General features: G+C 48.0%; 6 protein-coding genes and 1 non-coding gene across 7 annotated transcripts; 4 read left to right on the plus strand and 3 right to left on the minus strand. All coding sequences in view use genetic code 12, as the record gives it.

The window, feature by feature from the left end:
• Positions 1 to 5,401: 5,401 nt before the first annotated feature.
• Positions 5,402 to 6,928, plus strand: PDK2 (protein kinase; the record flags this gene model as incomplete). The annotated part of the gene is made up of 1 exon (XM_025480602.1): positions 5,402 to 6,928. One exon carries the CDS (start codon positions 5,402 to 5,404, stop codon positions 6,926 to 6,928), a length of 1,527 nt encoding a protein of 508 aa, XP_025334902.1.
• A 1,560-nt stretch (positions 6,929 to 8,488) lies between these two features.
• PEX13 (peroxin) lies at positions 8,489 to 9,757 on the plus strand (the record flags this gene model as incomplete). The annotated part of the gene is made up of 1 exon (XM_025480603.1): positions 8,489 to 9,757. The coding sequence occupies one exon, from the start codon at positions 8,489 to 8,491 to the stop codon at positions 9,755 to 9,757; it is 1,269 nt and encodes a 422-aa protein (XP_025334903.1).
• Positions 9,758 to 10,121: 364 nt separating this feature from the next.
• On the minus strand, positions 10,122 to 10,577 carry CXQ87_002085 (uncharacterized protein; the record flags this gene model as incomplete). Its single annotated transcript, XM_025480604.1, has 1 exon — positions 10,122 to 10,577. The coding sequence occupies one exon, from the start codon at positions 10,575 to 10,577 to the stop codon at positions 10,122 to 10,124; it is 456 nt and encodes a 151-aa protein (XP_025334904.1).
• Positions 10,578 to 10,702: 125 nt separating this feature from the next.
• On the minus strand, positions 10,703 to 11,755 carry CXQ87_002086 (uncharacterized protein; the record flags this gene model as incomplete). Its single annotated transcript, XM_025480605.1, has 1 exon — positions 10,703 to 11,755. One exon carries the CDS (start codon positions 11,753 to 11,755, stop codon positions 10,703 to 10,705), a length of 1,053 nt encoding a protein of 350 aa, XP_025334905.1.
• A 1,376-nt stretch (positions 11,756 to 13,131) lies between these two features.
• Positions 13,132 to 13,205, plus strand: CXQ87_002087. The gene has a single exon. It is a non-coding gene; the product is annotated as a tRNA-Val (tRNA).
• Positions 13,206 to 13,261: 56 nt separating this feature from the next.
• RTT109 (H3 histone acetyltransferase) lies at positions 13,262 to 14,395 on the minus strand (the record flags this gene model as incomplete). Its single annotated transcript, XM_025480606.1, has 1 exon — positions 13,262 to 14,395. The coding sequence occupies one exon, from the start codon at positions 14,393 to 14,395 to the stop codon at positions 13,262 to 13,264; it is 1,134 nt and encodes a 377-aa protein (XP_025334906.1).
• A 2,520-nt stretch (positions 14,396 to 16,915) lies between these two features.
• On the plus strand, positions 16,916 to 18,610 carry GPT1 (Gpt1p; the record flags this gene model as incomplete). Its single annotated transcript, XM_025480607.1, has 1 exon — positions 16,916 to 18,610. The coding sequence occupies one exon, from the start codon at positions 16,916 to 16,918 to the stop codon at positions 18,608 to 18,610; it is 1,695 nt and encodes a 564-aa protein (XP_025334907.1).
• Positions 18,611 to 18,793: the final 183 nt, after the last annotated feature.

Raw genomic sequence — 18,793 nt, forward strand, 5'->3', positions numbered from 1 at the left:
GCCGCCGGACTTTCGGGAGCCTGAGTCACAGGAGAACGTCGTCCTGCATATAGGCGGCTAATTTCCAGAGCCACAAGCGTCGATTATCCAGTGGATGCGCGGCCCGGTGATTCATGGCATTATCAGGCGGTCTCTGTGTGCAGGACGCAAGCGAGTCACTGTCTTCTGACAGCCGCTTGTTCCTCCGTCCGTCCGGCCACTGGTGGTTACGGCCCACAAGCGTCCGCAATCAGTCCACCAAAAAAAAAAAAAAAAAAGCATTAAACTTTATGCCTATCAAAAAACCAATTGTCATGCCATCCCCTGGTGGAATTGCGCTTTGGCAATAGCACCCGTGGGCTTATCGCACGGATCCAGCCCAGTCTGATTGTGGCTTTCGGCCCTATCCATTTTTTTTTTTACGTTTTGTAGTTGGGCTTATCGTTGCTGTGGCACTGCTGCCGTGAGCAATTTGACGTTTGTCTGTGCACACGGGAGTTAACGTCCATGCACCTGCCAAGGTATCATTCGGCACTTGATTTCCATCGGAAGTGTATCACCATAGGGCTGGGTTGGAGGATAGAGAAGCGATTTGTGGGATAAGAAATTAAAATCAAAAAATCAAAAAACAATTGGGTGTCATTTGCCGAGTCATTTTCTGAAACGCCGTGCCAGGCTGAAGTGGTACCTGCTTCAAGCTAGGCATGAGAAAACAGGAGGTGACACAAAGCTGGAGCGGAAAGGTGGTGTAGCAGCCGTCCATGGCCAATCGGAAAATTTATCGACCGGAAGAATTTCGGCTATTGAGGTTATGGACGGCTGGAGTTGTCTTTTGAAGATGAAGCGCTTGTGTTGTTTCGGAGGATGGCTTAATTCTGTAGCATCGTGGTTCTGGGATTTGGGAGTTTCCTGGGATTCCAAAATTTCAGAAATCACTATAATTCAGAAAAGTGAGACACTTGTGACTGTAACGGTCTAGGTTCTAAGGAACGCATTGCTTAATTCAATGTGTATCCATTAACATCAGTCACACCACAAGCACTACATTCAATAGCATCAAGCCATAAGCAGAAACAAACAAGTATTTCCAGATCAAATCCACCGGGTCTGTCTCCTCCATTCCAATACAACTCCACAATCTCCCTAGAAAGCTCCATCGATATCCCCTTCGATCCCTACAGACTCCTCCTACTCAGGTACCCACCTCCACCCTCTCCGATACCTCCATTCTTCGTCCATTCTTCGAAATTCTACACCTCTAAACCTCCCTTCTCTCCACTTTTCCCCATCCTCTCCCGGCGATTCACGGATTCCCTGGCATTCCATCGAAATCCCCCTGAACCTCCTCAACCCTGGATCGAACCTCCTGGCGTTCCCCCAATTCCATCAGATTCCCCCAATTCTCCGAGATGTGATTGCAAAAAGTGAATTTTAGGCGGTACCCCGGACCGCGGATGCTTGTGAAATTTTCTCGGTATCGCCTAAGTCACACCATGCACTGGAGCCGCAACACACTCATACGTTTTGTAGCCAATCGGCGCTGCGGGAGGGAGGTTGAGAGGATTCTGGAAATTGTAGATTGAGAGGGAGATTCTGGTGAGTGTGTCGTGTGAGTCGGCTCGGACGAACGGATGTCGTAGAAGCAGTTCAAAATGGACTATATGCTAGTATAGGCTGGAGTAATTTTTTATCGAGAATGGTCCATCTGAAGCAGATTCATGAAGGGTCGCTAGACTCACGCCATTGAGCTGTGGTCGTTTTCCAATGTACCTATGCCTTTGAATCCATAGAAAGAACATCGAGCATCAGAACGTCAAATCCCACGACAATTGGCCACGTATAGCTTCTTCAAAATGGTCTGTTTAATACGTTTTCTCTTAACGTTGAAGTTGTATTGATAGACGTGAGAGCTTCTACAAGGTTAGGATGTCGTTGGATGGACTGGATCACCTTTGTTTCATCTTCTTTGGTTCACCCGTTTTTAATTATCCCTACTACAACTTTCAATAGCCCGATCGGCTGAATATCAAATCCCGTCACACCTTGTCTTCTAGATGTGCCAATGGCTGTTGGCTGCCGACGAACTCTTGACGATAACACATTCAGCCTACGATATTCGAATTCAAGCCTCTCATTACTCACTAATCTATCCTCTTAGCTAGACTGCTCTCTGTTGATCCATCGACGGTCAATATATAACTGCCAACAACACAAGGAGGCATACCAAAAGTTTGGTTTTTCCAAACGTCATCTTCACTCCATCATTGAAAAAAGCGTCAGCAGCAAATCCGCATCTGTACCCGTCCACAGCGTCATATCCGGTTATGTTCATAATGGGGTCCAATTCTCTAAGGAGGAGCCGCCTTCAATAAAGACTATTTCTTTAGCCACCACTACACGGCCTTTAATAGATATCTGAATGTACTTTTATAATAGATTTGAAAAAAAAATCGAAGCCGTTCGTCAAGATAGTGAGCTGTTATCGCTGATAAGCATTGCACTCTCAGAGTATAGTGTGAGAACAATAGATTTGTGATTTAAGAAATGATCAGGTTGGAGTCTTGAGTTCTGGAATAGATATCTTTCATCGCAAAAAACCTCGACGATTTAGGATCAAAACATGCATGGAACAATGATAATCATGAATTAAGCAAGTGTACGACGCTGATAAGAACTTCTTACAAGAAGCCTGAGTGAATAGAATGAAATTGACTGAAGTTCTATAAACTGAATGGTTGAGCTTTGGTCCGCTGTTAGTCTGAAATAAATCCAATCAAGTGATGCTACTAGATATCTCGAGCCGCATGCCCAACACTACCTTGAGGTTAAAGTCCTTTCGAACCATTTTCCAGAATTGCTTCTTTCTGCCACTTTCTTCATTCAACACACGATAATAATTGTGGCAATGACTCTTCAAAATACACCAATGTCGACGACAGCCAATAACGCCATAAAGCATACAAGGTACTTTACCAACCCAAACTCGACAATATCTCCTCCTCCTGATTTCAACCTGGCCTGACCAGCTTCAAATCCACACTTGTACACATCCAAGGCAGAGAAGTTTGACGAATTACCGAAGTATGTTTCGTTGCCGCATTGCAATACAATGCCATCCAGCGTGTGGATTATTCCTCGACCCCGATGCCTTTGAGGGAGTCAATTGAGTTCATATCTAAGGGTTTAGGGTAGACAGATGATTTCTGACTCTGAAGTGGGTTTTGATTTTTACCAATTGGCCTTTCTGGTCAAGCGCTTGATAAGTAGATATAGACACTTATATCTATCAGTGCCACATTTCCGCCTTACTTCTGATAGGCTCCAATGAATGCCAAGTGATTTTATCGATGCGTTTCAGTGTTTTTCAAAGTGCCACACTATCTAGGAAAGATAGCCGTGCATTGATGCGCCAAGCAAAAAAGTACAAAGGCTGCCATGCAAGAATCCTCGCAAAGCCTATGATTTGATAGCCTTATACGGCGAGAAGGAGTAGCTTCATGCATTTGTTGATGTGCCTTACGACTAAGTGGACTGGTAAAACATTGGGGATTTTGGCAATGGATCACTGGGTTGCCGAATAGGGTAGCTTTATTCCGCTCGTGGTGATGATGAATTGAAAACTAAAGGGAGTGAGCTTCTAGGGCATGTTAGTTTATTTTGGTTGTGAGCTGCTAATCAGTTTATCTCACGTTGGGAAAGTGGACGTTGTAGATCTCAGAAGTAAGATTTCATAGATAACGCAGGTTCCTGCACTATCTACTGGAAAGCCAATCGTAGATAGGATGTCAAGCAAGGCACTTTTGTGATATCGATAAAAATGACTTTGAAAGCATGATATCCTTTTGATAAAGGATTTTGATATGATAGTCTTAGATTTTGTTTCAACTCGAACTGAGTGCCGTAAGAGAAAGTAGTGAGTTTAGCTCGTGGTGCATGATCTCGTGGGGAGCCGTCCATTCAAAACTTTAAGTTTTTCTAGTTCCTTTCTGTTTTTTATGATTTGGTATTTATCTCTCTTGCTATGTAGATCTCCAATTGTCTAGAAGTCCCATTGCTTCTGGTATCTATCTGACTTAGTCATCCCCCAACGATAAGCTTGGCAGATGGCTTCCCATTCCTTCTAAAGAGTTTTAGTGTTTGTACATGATTAACAGCGTAAACAGTCCATTCGTCAAGCAGAAGTTTGGAAATTCTACATAATATGTCTCTGGAATGATCTTGCCAATATGGGATGAAGTTGTTGGAGTCAAAGGACAGCCATATTCACAATTCAAGCGCTCATCACGCCATGAGTCAAGCTGTGGTTTTATTCCAAACTGTTTTGTTGGGGTAATGATGAGGATTTACTGAAACCCATTTCATGATACCAGTCGATGCTAGTCTCATCTGGGAAAGCTACCTCAAAACTCCATACGATTTCAATTGATGTCATGAAGTTAATGGGAACTCGATCATGACTAGCCTGCCATCGTTGGCCTCATTCAACAATATAATCTTTCAATGGAAACAAATTCTTAGCCGCGTTTACCACTTAACCCGGAGATGTCAAAGAAAGCATTTACTCTAAGCAAATTTGAATGATAGTACAAGTAATTCTTGTTCATCCAAACCCCATGCAATGTCGTCATCTTTACAAAGCTTCAATGATCAAACACCATACATCAATTGCCGTCCCGCCATCTACCATCTACAATTATACACCTCATTTCAACCATAAACCTCATTTCAAAAACTCCGAGAGTTAAGCCCTCCGTCCCCTCCTTATCGTGGGTGCAAAAAGTGAAAAGTCACTATACTCTGTCAGACCGCGGAAGCCTGTGAAAAATACCCAGTCAAAATCACACTATGCAACAAAACCGCGCCATAGATACGAGTAATTTGCAGCCAATCGGCACAGCGGGTGGGAATGCTGCTGACAGCAAGGCAATTGAAATTTGGCATTTTTGGACTGGTGGTAGGCGGAGGCGTGAGGTTCCTCGGTCGAACGGATGTCGCGATAGACTTGATTTTCAGTTCAGGCCCAAGGTGGGGATTTCCCATATAGCCAAAAAAGTGGCATTTCCTCCTCGATGTAAAGGTCCATCCCTCCAGAACTACTAGTAAATCAATTTTTCCAGAATTGCCAGACGGATACAATTTATTAAAACCAGGTAAGCAAAGGTGCATCTTCCGTTACTGCGCATTGAGTCACCACAAAAGAATCCCAGCAAACCACACCAAGAACATCAAAATGGTCATACGGAAGACTTCAAAACATACTTCTAACTAGATTCCTTTACTTTACCCCATTAGAATAAACTTTCGAGGGATGTGGAAGGAGTGGGGAGTGGTATTAGCTCGCCAGGTAGGTCACGTGACCTGCACCCCGTGATCTCCGCAGCCCCGGTTTTCTGGGGTAACCTTCAAAATCAAAACCACCAACATGGGAACAGCCTGGGAACTCACCCAGGCGCTCAGGGAGAAGATATATCTCTATGCCAGCTACCCCCAGACGTCGATTCTGATCCGGCAGATGGTCCAGTTTGGTCCGTCGCCCCTGCCCGGGTCCATCTTTCTTGCTTCTCAATTCATTGTGGAAGAACTCCCCATCCGATTGGCCTTGAAGGTCAAGGATTTGGAAAACGCCCCCTTGGGCCTCTCCAAGCAGCCTTCCACCATCAAAGTCAAGAACTGGTACGCCCAGTCTTTCGAGGAACTCACGCTGCTTCCGAAACCAAAAGTCGACGACAAACTCAGGGAGCTTCTACAGTCCAACAACAACGGTCACGCCCGGCTGGTCGGCGAGGCTAGGGACACGTCAGAGATTGGTGAAACGCTGAACTTGGCGCAGCAGCAGCTGAACAATGTGGCGGTCAACAACGTCTTCTCCGACGATGGCATAGTCGTAAGACACCATCCACAACATTCGCTGACTGAAGCCCGGCTGACGAAGCTGAGGCTGGAAGCGCCCACTTTTGGCAAGACATATTTCACTCCTTGTCCCATGAACATTGTGTGGCCGAAGGAGGTGTACGACTACAACAAGGCGGTGCACGATGCACTCAGCAAAATCAAGAAACGGCACGATGCCACGGTGGCCACGATGGCACAGGGTGTGCTGGAGTGGAAAACGGAACATAAGATTGTGAGTGTAAACCTGGCGATCCAGACGTTTTTGGACCGTTTCTACATGCTGAGAATTGGAATCCGTATGCTTATTGGGCAGCACATAGCGTTGAACATGCTGCAGCAGCTGCCGACGAAACAGAGGCTCAATACGTTTTTGAACGGCAGCAACGGGAATCAGGGTAACGCCAAAAACGGCAGAAACAACTACGTCGGTGTCATTTGCACGGATTGCAATGTTAAGGAAATCGCCGAGGATGCAGCTGAAACAGCCAAATACATCTGTGAGGAGCACTACGGGCTCTTTGAGGCGCCCGAGATCCAGCTCATTGTGCCCCAGGACCTGATCAGTTTCATGTACGTGCCGGGCCATTTGATCCACATTTTGTTTGAGGTGCTCAAAAACTCTATTAGAGCCACCATTGAATTCCACACGCCTCGGTTGAAGGAGCAGTTGTTGGCAGAAAACCCGAAAATGAAGGAGAGCGACATTGACCTCAACGACTTGAAGTTCCCGCCCACAAAGGTTATCATCAGCGAGGGCTACGAGGACATTGCCATCAAGATCTCTGACGAAGGTGGAGGTATTGCCCGTTCAGAGATTCCGTTGATCTGGACGTATTTGTACACGACCGTGGACAAGACACCCGTGTTGGACTCGGACGGAAACAACCAGACAAGCTTCAGAGCGCCCATGGCTGGTTTTGGCTACGGTTTGCCCATCTCCCGTTTGTACGCTCAGTACTTTGGCGGCGACTTGAAGTTGATCTCCATGGAGGGCTACGGTACCGATGTGTATATTCATTTGAACCGGTTGAGCAGCTCGCTGGAGCCTTTGCCATAGCCCTGCTTCATCCACAGCGCGAGTCGTCGTGGCATAGATTCAATAAAGAGAAGGATACACGAGTGTAGAGTTTAAGCGATACCATGATAACGTATGTCCTGGCCAAAAGTAGAGATAATTGGCTCATTAAAAGAGCATTGATTGGTCCCTCTGTTCTCGAAGGTATGTGGTTGATCTAGCAGTCTTGAAGGACCAAGTCGATTCGATTTTACCACTGCTCCGCCACACTAAATAACCAGATTTCACGCCGAACTCGTGATCTTGTCCCAACTCAATCAACCCCGGAAAAACCTCACTCCTGCCCCGCCTTTTGCAGCCTTCTATAAGGTAGGGCGCGTGGGGGACCGAGGAAGTGAGCCGCACGGCCTCCGAGGTAACTAGACCGTGCTAATTGTGCAAGTGTGACTAAGAAATATGTACCCCAGACCCACGGATCTGGATGTTGGTCATCTGGGTGCAAAGCCTCCTTCGAAAGAGCTTGTGGATGGATGGCAGAGGTCATGCTCTCATGGGTAGATTTTGGCCCAATCGATGAAGGATATTCATTTCTACATTTCTAAGAAGTCTCTCATTATTTATTGTTCAAGTGTCAAATTAATTTCCTTTCTTCCATTCTGTGGTTGTGTGACGTCACTTCCTTCGGACTTTATCCGATCACAGTGCATTGTCTTTCGGATTGAGGGTGTCAATAAGTAGATCAGCCAATGGCCGATATCCAATTATTTAGATTCTCTTTATGATAATTTCCATACTCTGAATAATTGAGCAAATGCAAAAATTCCAATTTCTGTTCAAGCTCAAAGGCATGGAGGGCCGTTAGTGTGAAGATTTACTCTGCTGGAGCTTTCCAAACTCCAGTGATTCCTTACAAAGCTTTCTAGTCCAGATTGATCCTAATATTTTTCGAATTCACCGGCACAACAAGCGACTAAATCACTTTTCACGGTACTTTGTCGTAGCGTTGTGGTTTCACGTTTAAACTATACTTCACCTACGACATCGAAGCCTCCGTATTTCGTCCCAACGAACGATTCCAAAACTCCATCAAAACCACAAATCACCAAAAACTCCAAATCGATGCTTACCCCCACAATGTCGGAGTTCTGAACCATACTCCAGGGCTACAGTGCATCGGCAATTGATCACCGACTGCAGCTAAACCCTAGGTCAACGAACATTTCCACTACTAGTCGGCTGAAGGCACCATTTTTTACCATCAACCAATCGAAACATTTTCATTTCCATTCACATCCACAAACTTCTCCTATCTTCTCTTTTCTTTTTTTTCCACAGCTCCTTCCACACCTACCTCGGTCTAACCTGACCGCGGAGATACACCCCCATTTATCTCCACCACCCCAGACCTCCAAACCACCAAAACACAAAAAACCACAACCATCCACCCAAAATCCACCAAATCCAACACTACTAAATATCCACCCCTATCTGCCTCCCCCAAAGCGCAAATATAAACGAGGTCCCTCTACCAGGCCACGTGACTACCCCACTGCGACATCAACAGTCACAGGAAAAAAAACCACCAACTAACCTTATCTATTCATGTCAGCCCCAAGAACTAAACCTTGGGAGGTCTCTCTGGGCACCCTGGCTGCTGCCGCTTCGGACCCTGTCTCGGCCGGATCCGTGACAGCTCCCAGCTCCGACCTTACAGCGGCTCAGGATATCCCTGACAGACCTTCGTCTTTAACGAACCCAACAGGTCTTGATTCCATGGCTTCTCTGGGCTACGGCTCTGGTATGGGCACCTCCCGCTACGGCTCAGGCCTAGGGCTGTCGATGTACGGTTCAGGCTACGGCTCGTCGATGTATGGTGGCGGTGGTTTGGGCTCTTCTATGTACGGAGGTGGCCTAGGGTCATCCATGTACGGTGGCTACGGCGGCTACGGATCGTCCATGTACGGTGGCTACGGTGGCTACGGCTCTGGCTACGGGTCGGGAATGTACGGCTCAGGAATGGGCTACGGCAACGGCATGTATGGCCAAAACGGCATGAACGGGCCTGGCGCCATCGCTGAGGGAACACAGGCCACCTTCCAGCTTATAGAGTCGATCATCGGCGCCGTGGGCGGCTTTGCCCAGATGCTAGAGGCCACATACATGGCGACCCACTCGTCGTTCTTCACCATGATCTCGCTAGCGGAGCAGTTTGGCAACCTCAAGAACGCCTTGGGCTCGCTTTTGGGCATTTTTGCGCTCATCAAGTTTGCAAAGAAAATCTTTTACAAAATCACCGGCCGTGTCTACGACCACGGCATCTCCGCCAAGGAGTTCTCTAAGTTTGAGAACAAACAGAAGAAGTTGGAGGAGAACTTCAGAAGATCTCAGCTGGGCCAGAAGTCTTCCCGCATCTCCTTCAAGCCTTTGCTCTTGTTCTTGGCTGCCTCCATCGGTTTCCCCTACCTTCTCAGCAAGGCCATCCAAAAGCTCAACCAGCAAAACCAGCAAGCACAGCAGCGAAGACTCCAGGAGCAGGGCATGGCTGCAGGTGGCCGTCAGCCCCTCGACCCGGAGTCCTTGGAGTTCGCCAAGGCCTTGTACGAGTTCAACCCTGAAAACCCTAACATTGAAATCGAGCTCAAGCCCAAGGAGCTCGTCGCCATCTTGTCCAAATTGGACCCCTTGGGCAACGAGAGCAAGTGGTGGAAGGTCCGTCTGCGGTCCGGTAAGGTTGGCTACGTGCCACTGAACTACTTGAGCATCATTGAGCGGAGAACGCCTCCCAAGCGGGTAGAAGCGGCTCCCTCCCCCATGCCTGAGGCGGCAAAGTCAGACAAACTCGTGGACGAGTTTCAGAAATTCCAGGCCTAGGCAGACAGGAAAAAACAGGTGAAGAAGGTGAAGACACGTTGTAAGGCCTCATTGAGGCTCGGGTAGTGCATTATGGGAATTGGCCCAGCGAATAGTGCAGTAATATTTATGAGGATTTGGAATATATTTTCAGTACGAATGTTCAAAGTAGAGTAAGGTCGAACAGATTTTGTGACGTGATGCAATTTCAATCTATGGGAGCCAACTTCACCAGTAGCAAGCTTTGTTACCCTCTTCCATAGCTCCTCCCAATTCTACATCCTCGGATTGCCATTCTTACAAGCTCTGGATCAAACAAATATGAATGCATTACTTCTACATAGCTCGTCAGCCCTGTATCAAACATGGTATGAATGCATCACTTTTACACAGCGTCGTCAGGACGGTTCTGCTCAGACTCAACTTTAGAGCCCTTGTCTTGGAGGTTGTCGTAACCAGCGGTATTGGCATTGACCTTAGCCTTGGCCTGGGCCTCTTCATTGACATCAGAGGCACGTTCCTTAGCCTCAGAAGCTGCCTCCTTAGCCTTGCCAGCGGCAGCCTCAGCCTTCTCGACGCCATCAGCCAAAACATCACCGGTCTTTTGGTTCACCTTCCCGGCAGCCAGCTTGATGTTCTCACCAGTAGGGGCAACCTTCTCGGTTTGCTCGATGGTACCAGCCAAAAACTCACCGGTCTTCTTGTTGGCCTTTTCTAAAACATCTTTGGCGGTGTCAACCACGGATTTTCTCGAGGCTAGCGAGACAGTAAAGGCACGAGAGGCCATCGTCTGTCTTGGGATAGCAGCAGTGCGCGAGAGGTAGGTCAATTGACGAAACATATTGAAGATTAGTAAGAAAAGTTAATAGAACGAGGGGACAAGGCGCTTATAAATGGCGGCCTTTGTCCCAGCAAGCAATAGTCGCTGGCGCCTATAGGTCATCCGGTTGCTCTCCAGCATGCACACTAGGTGAAGTCGCCAGGGGCCTGGCTGATCATAAAGTCACGGGATTTCAAGAAGCGAACAACGATATTTGGAAGCCACCAGCCGAAAAGTCTACCTTCGCCGCCCGTGCGAGAAATAGGCACCAAGATGGTGCTGGTGGTGGGTGCGTAGGCCTTGCTCTTGGTGGCCAGACCTGCGATGTCTGATTTCGCGGTGGCTGCAAAAACAGGCAACTGGCCAAATTTTAGATCCACCACCAGGTGCGCTGCACCTGCCACAATGTCGCCCAAAGCGAGAACATTCTCGAATCCTTTTACAACTAGGCGCTCGTCCGTCACTACAAACCCCTTTTCGTCCTTGACCTCGTCGGGCAAAAACTCCAGGCTCGGAGTGTAATGCGTGGTGTTCAACACCACATCAAAGGTACGCAGCAGGCCATCCTCAAACTCCACAGTGGGCCCACCGGGTCCCGGCACAATGCGCTCGTACCGCACCTGGACCACCTCGACGCCCAAATTAGCAAGTTTCGCTTGCGCGCCCGGGAGATTAAATCTGTCTAACGGCGCCAGGGCGGAATACAATACAACCTTTTTGCCGTAATCGTGAGCGATTTCTCCGGCGCACTCCACGCCCGTGGGACCAGCCCCTAAAATGCCCACTGTTTCGGCCCTTTTGATTTTCTCGCTCCACTCCCGAATGGCGCCAACGGCCTCCTGGGCCAGCCCATTCACCTTGAAGCCCAAATCGCCACTGCGGCTGCCTGTGGCCACCACCAAGTAGTCGTAGCTGAGGGTCTGTTCGGTTTCGCCCCGAACGTCCACTTCGTTTTGGTCAAGACGGGCCGCCACCGCAGCAGCCTGGACGAACTTGGCACCGTGCTTTTTGGCGTATTCCTCCAACGGGAAGAGTGTCTTGTCAATGAGATCTGGCTCTACAAGGAGACGAGGCGCAGCACAGTTGAAGTACGCGTGGGACAGCGACAGCACGAGGGTGACATCGATACCTTCTTTGCGGAGGATCTTGGTAGCGTTGCAGCCTGCAAACAGGCCTCCAAGAACGATAACGTGGGGCATCAGTAGAAGGTGAGTAGTTCAAGTGGAGCGGATCTGGCGCGGTTATATACGCGCAGGTCTAACGCCGCCACCGATGGATGGGCCATTTGTTTTTCATTTTTTTTATTTTCATTAAATTATCTTAACTGGTGGATTCTGGGTGATTCCCGAAGGGCTTCCCTGATGTTGATTTGTTGTAGGATGGTAATGGTTTGGTTCAATGGCCACAGTGGATGGTTGTGTGATTTCCGTATGAGCCGTTGGATTAACGGGGTACGAGAAAACGGAGTGTAGGAAAGCACTAGGAGTTAAAGCACGGTGGCAAGAAATAGCTTTTATGTGTTTTAACTAACTTTCGTATTCGGCTTTGGGCGTTCTATGGTGGATATAAGCAGACCTTCAACGTCTTTGCAACATTGTGAATCTTCCATCAAAGAACTCAAATCGAATCGACTCAATTCTCATTTCGTGGAAGGTTTGCTTGCTGAATTCGCCACCGTGGTTCTCTTTTTGTGTGCTGTCGTGTGAGTTAAGCTGTTATCGATGAGTGAGGCTTATGGTCTAAGCGGCTGCAAAGCGGCTGCAAGGCGTAAAACCGAGCTTTTCCGCAACTGAGGGGAATCAAAGGCTAGAGGGTTTTTCTTTTTTGTGTTTGGCTGGGAAGAGCCTGAGTCTGAATTTCAATTGCTATTTTTTATTTTGACAATTTGTATAGTCAAGAAAAGTCGGTTGTGTTCTGCTGTTTTATGACGCATTTGGAGGTAGGTTGAGAATTGTTGATACCAAATTGGGTAGCATAAAATCGGGATATAGCTCCACACACATAGAGTTTATAGAAGTATGACCAGGGGTGTGAAAGCGTTTATTACACTTATTTAGGTGCATCAAAAACAGTTTTCGGATGTGGTACTGTGCATGGACACGATGGACACACATAGACTCCGCTTTAAACATAAATTAGGTAATTCAAAGTACGACTATTTGCCTTCATACGCTGAGTACTTGATAAAATGAAGAGAAGGTTCTCTAGATCTTTGTCCTGCGGTCAAGTACGTCTTTCCATGGTCTTTTAAGACCAAACCTGCATATAAACTGACTGCAAAATGCAAAATGATAACGGCTTCAATCCTTGATGAAGTCTTATAGAGGGTTTTCAAATAAACTAGATGCCTAAAATTAAGGGTATAAAAGCAATGAAGGATTTATCACAGCTTTGCAATAGCTCACTAAAGAGATGCTTGAGCTAATTCTGTGAGAAATCAGTTTGAGCGAGTTTCGCGGGGAGAAAGTAAAATTTGGAGAGCAATAAAACTACTGAAAGTACCAAATTAGCAAAGTTTGAACATCTATTAATTTTAGTCTATATATTAAACTGGCTTGCTGATCAATTCAACAACGGTTTCGTGGTCTAGTTGGTTATGGCATCTGCTTAACACGCAGAACGTCCCCAGTTCGATCCTGGGCGAAATCATTTTTTTGCAGGATCTTGTCCCTTGGAATTTTTTTTTTATTCATGCTAAATCTATGCTACTTGCGAGCCTTGCGGACAAGACCCGTTAAGTTGTTCACGGCCGGACGTTTAGCCGTGAGAGTGTTCACTGGAATTGCTGTTTCCTTTGCAGCCACCTGCCTTGTACCGACTATTCTCTCCGGTTCATATTCCAAACCACTCTGTTTGAATACCTCGGGAAGCCCCAGCGTAATCATTGTCGAGACGTCAGGAGCGGCGTAGTCTTCGCTTTTTACGAAATCGACAATCTTCTTGTACTGTTTGTGGGAGACGCTGAGGCCTGGCATTTTGGATGATCCAACTGCAACAGGATCAACATTTTCACAGCCAATGATGCCCACGACATTGCCAAGTCGAAACTCCTGACGAAAGCCGAGTTCATCCCAGAACAGAGCGACATTGACCGACCTGTAGCGTCCCTCAACTACCAAGTGTTCTAGGAAACGGCCCTTTGGGTCATCTGGAAACAAGGGAATTTCACGAATTGCAGATGCCTTCTTATCAAATATGTGGCCGCGAGACCACCGTTTTGGAAGGTAGCGAGATACTGCCGCCGGTTCAGCGCCAGGAAGATCGGCTGTACATTTCCAGGCCTCAGGAAGCACATTTTCTAGAATTTGCACCCACCACGAGAAAAGAGCGTTTCCGTCGGCAAGATGCTTGCCTTTGTTTTGCTCTGAATTTGGAAAGATGTACGCGTTAGCAGCACGCGTAAAGAGAGAGATCTTTGTGATGTACTTTTCTGGAGTTACGGGAACATGGGCTTGTTTCTTTTCTTGTGGTTCTGGGTTTCTTATCTTCGCCGCGAGGTCCCGCAAAGCATTGACCGTAGGATATGGTGACAAGTTTTTATCAGACGAGTCGTCTTTGGACTCTTTAGCGGGTTTATGCCATGCAACCGGTTCAGCCAAATAGGACCCAGGGCTTATCGCAAGAACCCGATTCACGAGTTCACAGACCACCGCTTTTGCTGAAACCCTCTTACCAAGACCTGTCGTGTCGGCCTTTGGAATAAATATGTGCTGGACAAGCTGCTCTTCAAAGGACAAGTAGACGTAGACTTCGAGAGCGAGGACCGGGTTGCTGCTTGATTTCTCGGACAAAAGGAAAAAATGCTTGATTTTGAGCGTCGGGGGACGTTCCACAGACATGGCGAGTGGTTTCGTCTGGAACGCCCGACAGCGTAGGTGGGTAAGAGTGTACTCTCCCAGAAGGGCTTCCAGAAGCATGCTTTGGGGGAGGGGGGTGATTCAAGAGAAGTGTGGGTGGGTTTGGATAAAAAGCAGGTGATTTCTAGCCTAAATCGGCAAGGATTTGTCCCAATTGGGTGTGCAGAGGCTGGAGCGTCTGGTGGTGGTTTTCTTCCCTCTGGTTGCAAATGTTGATGTTGAGAACGCGCCATGTAGGAGACCTACAGAGGAAGTGAAAAATTAGAGGGGAGTCGCTGATGAAAATTTTATGATGAAAATTGTCTACATGGCTATTTTTGAGTTGAGGCTCATCAAAAATTAACAATTTTGCCGATGACGGGAAAAGGGGTATTTGACATTGAGTGACCTATGTGGTATGAGGGTTGATAACATATCGTTTTATGAGGCAGTAGAATTAAAGATATTTTGAACGACTGGAACGAAATTTCACTGATATTTTCAACGGCTGGAACGAAGAAAAACGGGGGGATTTCACTCATTGCAAGTGTTGAAAACCGGTATGCGAGAATAGATCAAAATGAAGAGATCCTAAGCAAATACTGCCAAAAGAAGTCATTATCGCGAGATATGATCACACTTCCGTGGACTTATCAAAGGAAGAAAGAGAAAAAAGAGATCGCCCTTAGCCCTCAATATTGACCTTCTCAAATGAGCACGCTCATCAGAATGACGTCTAAGCTTTCATAAAAGAAGCACCGAATAAACCGAATTAACTACCAAACGGACCACTGGAGGTCATCTATTACACTCAGTGCCTTCTAAATTCACGCCCTTTGTTCGTCCGAATCTGCTCTGGAATCTTCCAAGCCCACTGAAGCTCCACCAATAGGAACCACGAATCATTTGGTTCAATCGCCTCCTCCCAATCACTCTTAGGGTCACCAATTTCACCTGTTCATCTCATTGCAACCTTCCCAGATTAGTACCCCTTGTTGCCTAACAACCCACGTCATTGCCGTACGCAAGCAACAGCCTTACTGCGTCAATACACCACCAGGAGCCACCAGTGCCTAAAACAAACATTTATTAAAAGACAAAAACCACCAGCTCGCTTGTCTCCAAGAACCCCGGGATTGACCAAATCAGTACTTCTAATTTTAATCCCCATTTACGAAACTAGCCGTTTTAGTGCAAACGGCTGCACACGATTGCTGCAAAACGGAGTGCCGAGTGGCCGGACGTACCCCACCAGCTCCACACCAACAATGAAACTGCAGCCACCGATGAAACCTAATTGAACAGGCAAAACCCCGACTTCTCCAAAGCAAAATTTTCCAAACTCTCCAAAGCAAAATCTTCCCAAAGTCTCCAAAGCAGAATCTTCCCAGTCTCTAAAGCAGAATCTTCCAAACTCTCTAAGCAAAATCTTCTCTAAGGCAAACCTCAAATACACAGACAAACGCTAGGTTGCAGAGCGTGGGCATTTGGGTCTGGCGTTTTTCATCTGGTATGCCGTCGGTGCCTCACTGCAACATTCTTCTCAGTAGACGCCAGTCCACAATCCACAACCCACAAACCACAAACTCCAATCCACCAACCCACAAACTCCAATCCACAAAGTCCAAAAGCGCCAAACTCCCAAGTGCAAACTCCATCCAAAACTCTGACCGATCTCCGTTATCTTATCTTGCCGCCATGGTCCACCTTCTTTTTCAGGCACCAGCGCTTATCGCGCTAGAATTTGCACCCACCTAGAGCCACCTAGGGTCAATTGGAGGAGACAGTGGCCACAAGAAAGCAGCAACTGGGAGGGGTCCCCGCTCGACACAATGAAGAAAAAGAAAAAAAAAAGAACAATTCGCCTCTGACTTTCTTTTCTTCAAAAACACACCCTTTTTCCCTCGATCTGCTTCGTTTGGTGGGCCTCCGCTTGCGGTGGTTTCCAGAAATCTGCCACTCGGCGCCGTTATCTGGCGGGAACTGGCGCTGCGATAAGCACCAAAACAGGCAGGTCGTGGGGGAATGCGCCGCTGCGGAATGGCGCCGTGCGGGGGAGACGAAGCTTTTTTGGAAAATAAGCCAGTGAAGAACGAAAGTGAATTAGATAATCTCAGTTAATCAGTGGATTTTACTTTACGCTCTTTGTCTTTGTTCACTTCTCTGGTAGGTAGTTCTGCCGCACTGGGCATGTAGATAGCGAGATACGGCAATCGGCGCGAGAGATATGGATTTTTCACTTTGCCTAACTGTCCACCAAGCGATTCCACCGTCCACACCACTTCCCAAAACAACCTTCGTCCCACCTAAAACTCCAATCTTCAACCTCCTCTTTGTTAAGGCCTGCTATTTTTTTTTTTTACCCCTTTGTGCTTTTCTTGTCCGCTAGCGGCATGCGCACCAAGCTTCCCGAGCGGGAACCCATCGCCAAATCAGCAACGCATCCCCAGATTGTGCAAGCTGGGCTAAAACCATGCCGTTTATAACACACCGCTTTCCCATCGCTACCCCCCCACCCTAACCATGTCCGACCCTGAGGTCCACCCCGTCACCTCCCAAGTCAGAGTCGATGATTTGCACATCCAGTCGGTCATGTCCAACAAGGACATTGTCTTGAACATCGACCACGCTGTCGAGGCCGACGAGGCCATGATCTTGGCCTTGGGCTACAAGCAGGAGTTCAAGCGTGAGTTCACGGGGCTCTCCGTGTTTGCCGTGAGTTTCTCCGTCTTGGGGCTTCTACCTTCCGTCGCTGCCACTTTCGAGTATCAACAAATGGTGGTGGGCTGTTCGCCTGTGCCGTGGCTTTTGGCCATTTTGGGCGTCACCGCCGTGGCCTACTCCATGGCCGAGGTGGCCTCGGCGTTCCCCACCTCCGCTGGAACCCCGTACGCTGTGTCCCAGCTAGCGCCCAAGAAATGGGCCCCGTTTTTGACCTGGGTCACTTGTTTCTCCAACTGGATGTGTCAGATCACCGCCGCCCCCAGTTGCAACTACAGCGGCGCCTCCATGATCCTCGCCTTGGCCTCCTTTGGCTCCGAATACGTGCCTGAACGCTGGCACGTCTACCTCTTGACTACCGCCATCAATGTTGTCCACGCTGTCTTGTCGAGCATGCCCACCAAGTACTTGGCCTGGTTCAACAACATGAGCACCACCGTCAACATGCTTTTTTTGGCCGTTGTGTTTGTCATTATCTTTGCTGCCAACGATAGACTCGGCATGTACAACGGCGACGTTGCCAAGTTCAACCCCAACGGCATGGCCTGGGGGTTCGATAACCAGACCGACTTCCCCACCGGCGTGGCCGTTTTGGTGTCTTTTATGGGTGTCATCTGGGCCATGTCCGGCTACGACTCCCCGTTCCATTTGGCAGAGGAGTGCTCCAACGCCGCAGTGGCGGCTCCTAGAGCCATCTGCTTGACCTCCACGATCGGCGGTGGCATTGGCTTTATTTTCATGATTGCCATTGCTTACACCGTGGTGGACGTGGACCAGATTTCCGAGGATCCTTTGCAACTAGGCCAGCCGTTTGTCACCTACCTCACCCAGTTTCTCCCCCGTGCCTGTGTTGTTGCTTGTACAGCCTTGACCATCGTCTCGTCCTTCTTCATGGGCTGCTCGTGCATGATGGCAGCCTCCCGTGTCACCTACGCCTACTCCAGAGACCGTCTTTTCCCGCTCTCGCAATACTGGAAAATCGTGAGCCCTTGGACCCACACTCCCATCAACGCCGTGTGGATCAACATGTTCTTGGGCCAGCTTTTCTTGCTTCTTTTGTTTGGCGGCGAAACAGCCATTGGCGCTATTTTCTCTGTGGGTGGTATTTCGGCCATCATCTCCTTCATCATGCCCACCATCTTGAAGCTCACCTATTCCAGAAAAACCTTCCGCCCCGGTCCCTGGAACTTGGGCTGCATGTCCTTCCCTGTGGGCATTGTTGCTATTGCATTCGTCATCACCATGATTCCGTTCTTGTGCTTCCCAACTTCGGCTGGTCTGAACCTTACCCCCGACGCCATGAACTGGACCGTGCTTGTGTTTTTCGGGCCCATGCTTGTATTTATCATCTGGTTTGCCGTGGACGCCCATAAGTGGTACATTGGTCCCAGACCTAATGTCGACGAGTACATCAACCAACTGGATTCAGAGAATGTGGAGATTTACAACGGCGTCAAGCGCCAGTCCTCTGGCAGCACCGACGACAGAAAATCCTGAGCAGGTATCAGGAACGTGTATGTTTATAGAGTTCATTGATTTGGGTTATGAGAGAATGTAGGGACAGGAAGTGTTGACTTAATTAGACTGTTCACTGCCTGAGGACCACCATGTATACTCAAGCGTGATTGGGTAAAAGCTGTTTGGAGCCATTGAGTAACGCATAAGTGTAATAGCTTCTCA

Source organism: Candidozyma duobushaemuli (genome assembly GCF_002926085.2).
Source record: "Candidozyma duobushaemuli strain B09383 chromosome Unknown B_B09383, whole genome shotgun sequence".
Lineage (NCBI taxonomy): Eukaryota > Fungi > Ascomycota > Pichiomycetes > Serinales > Metschnikowiaceae > Candidozyma > Candidozyma duobushaemuli.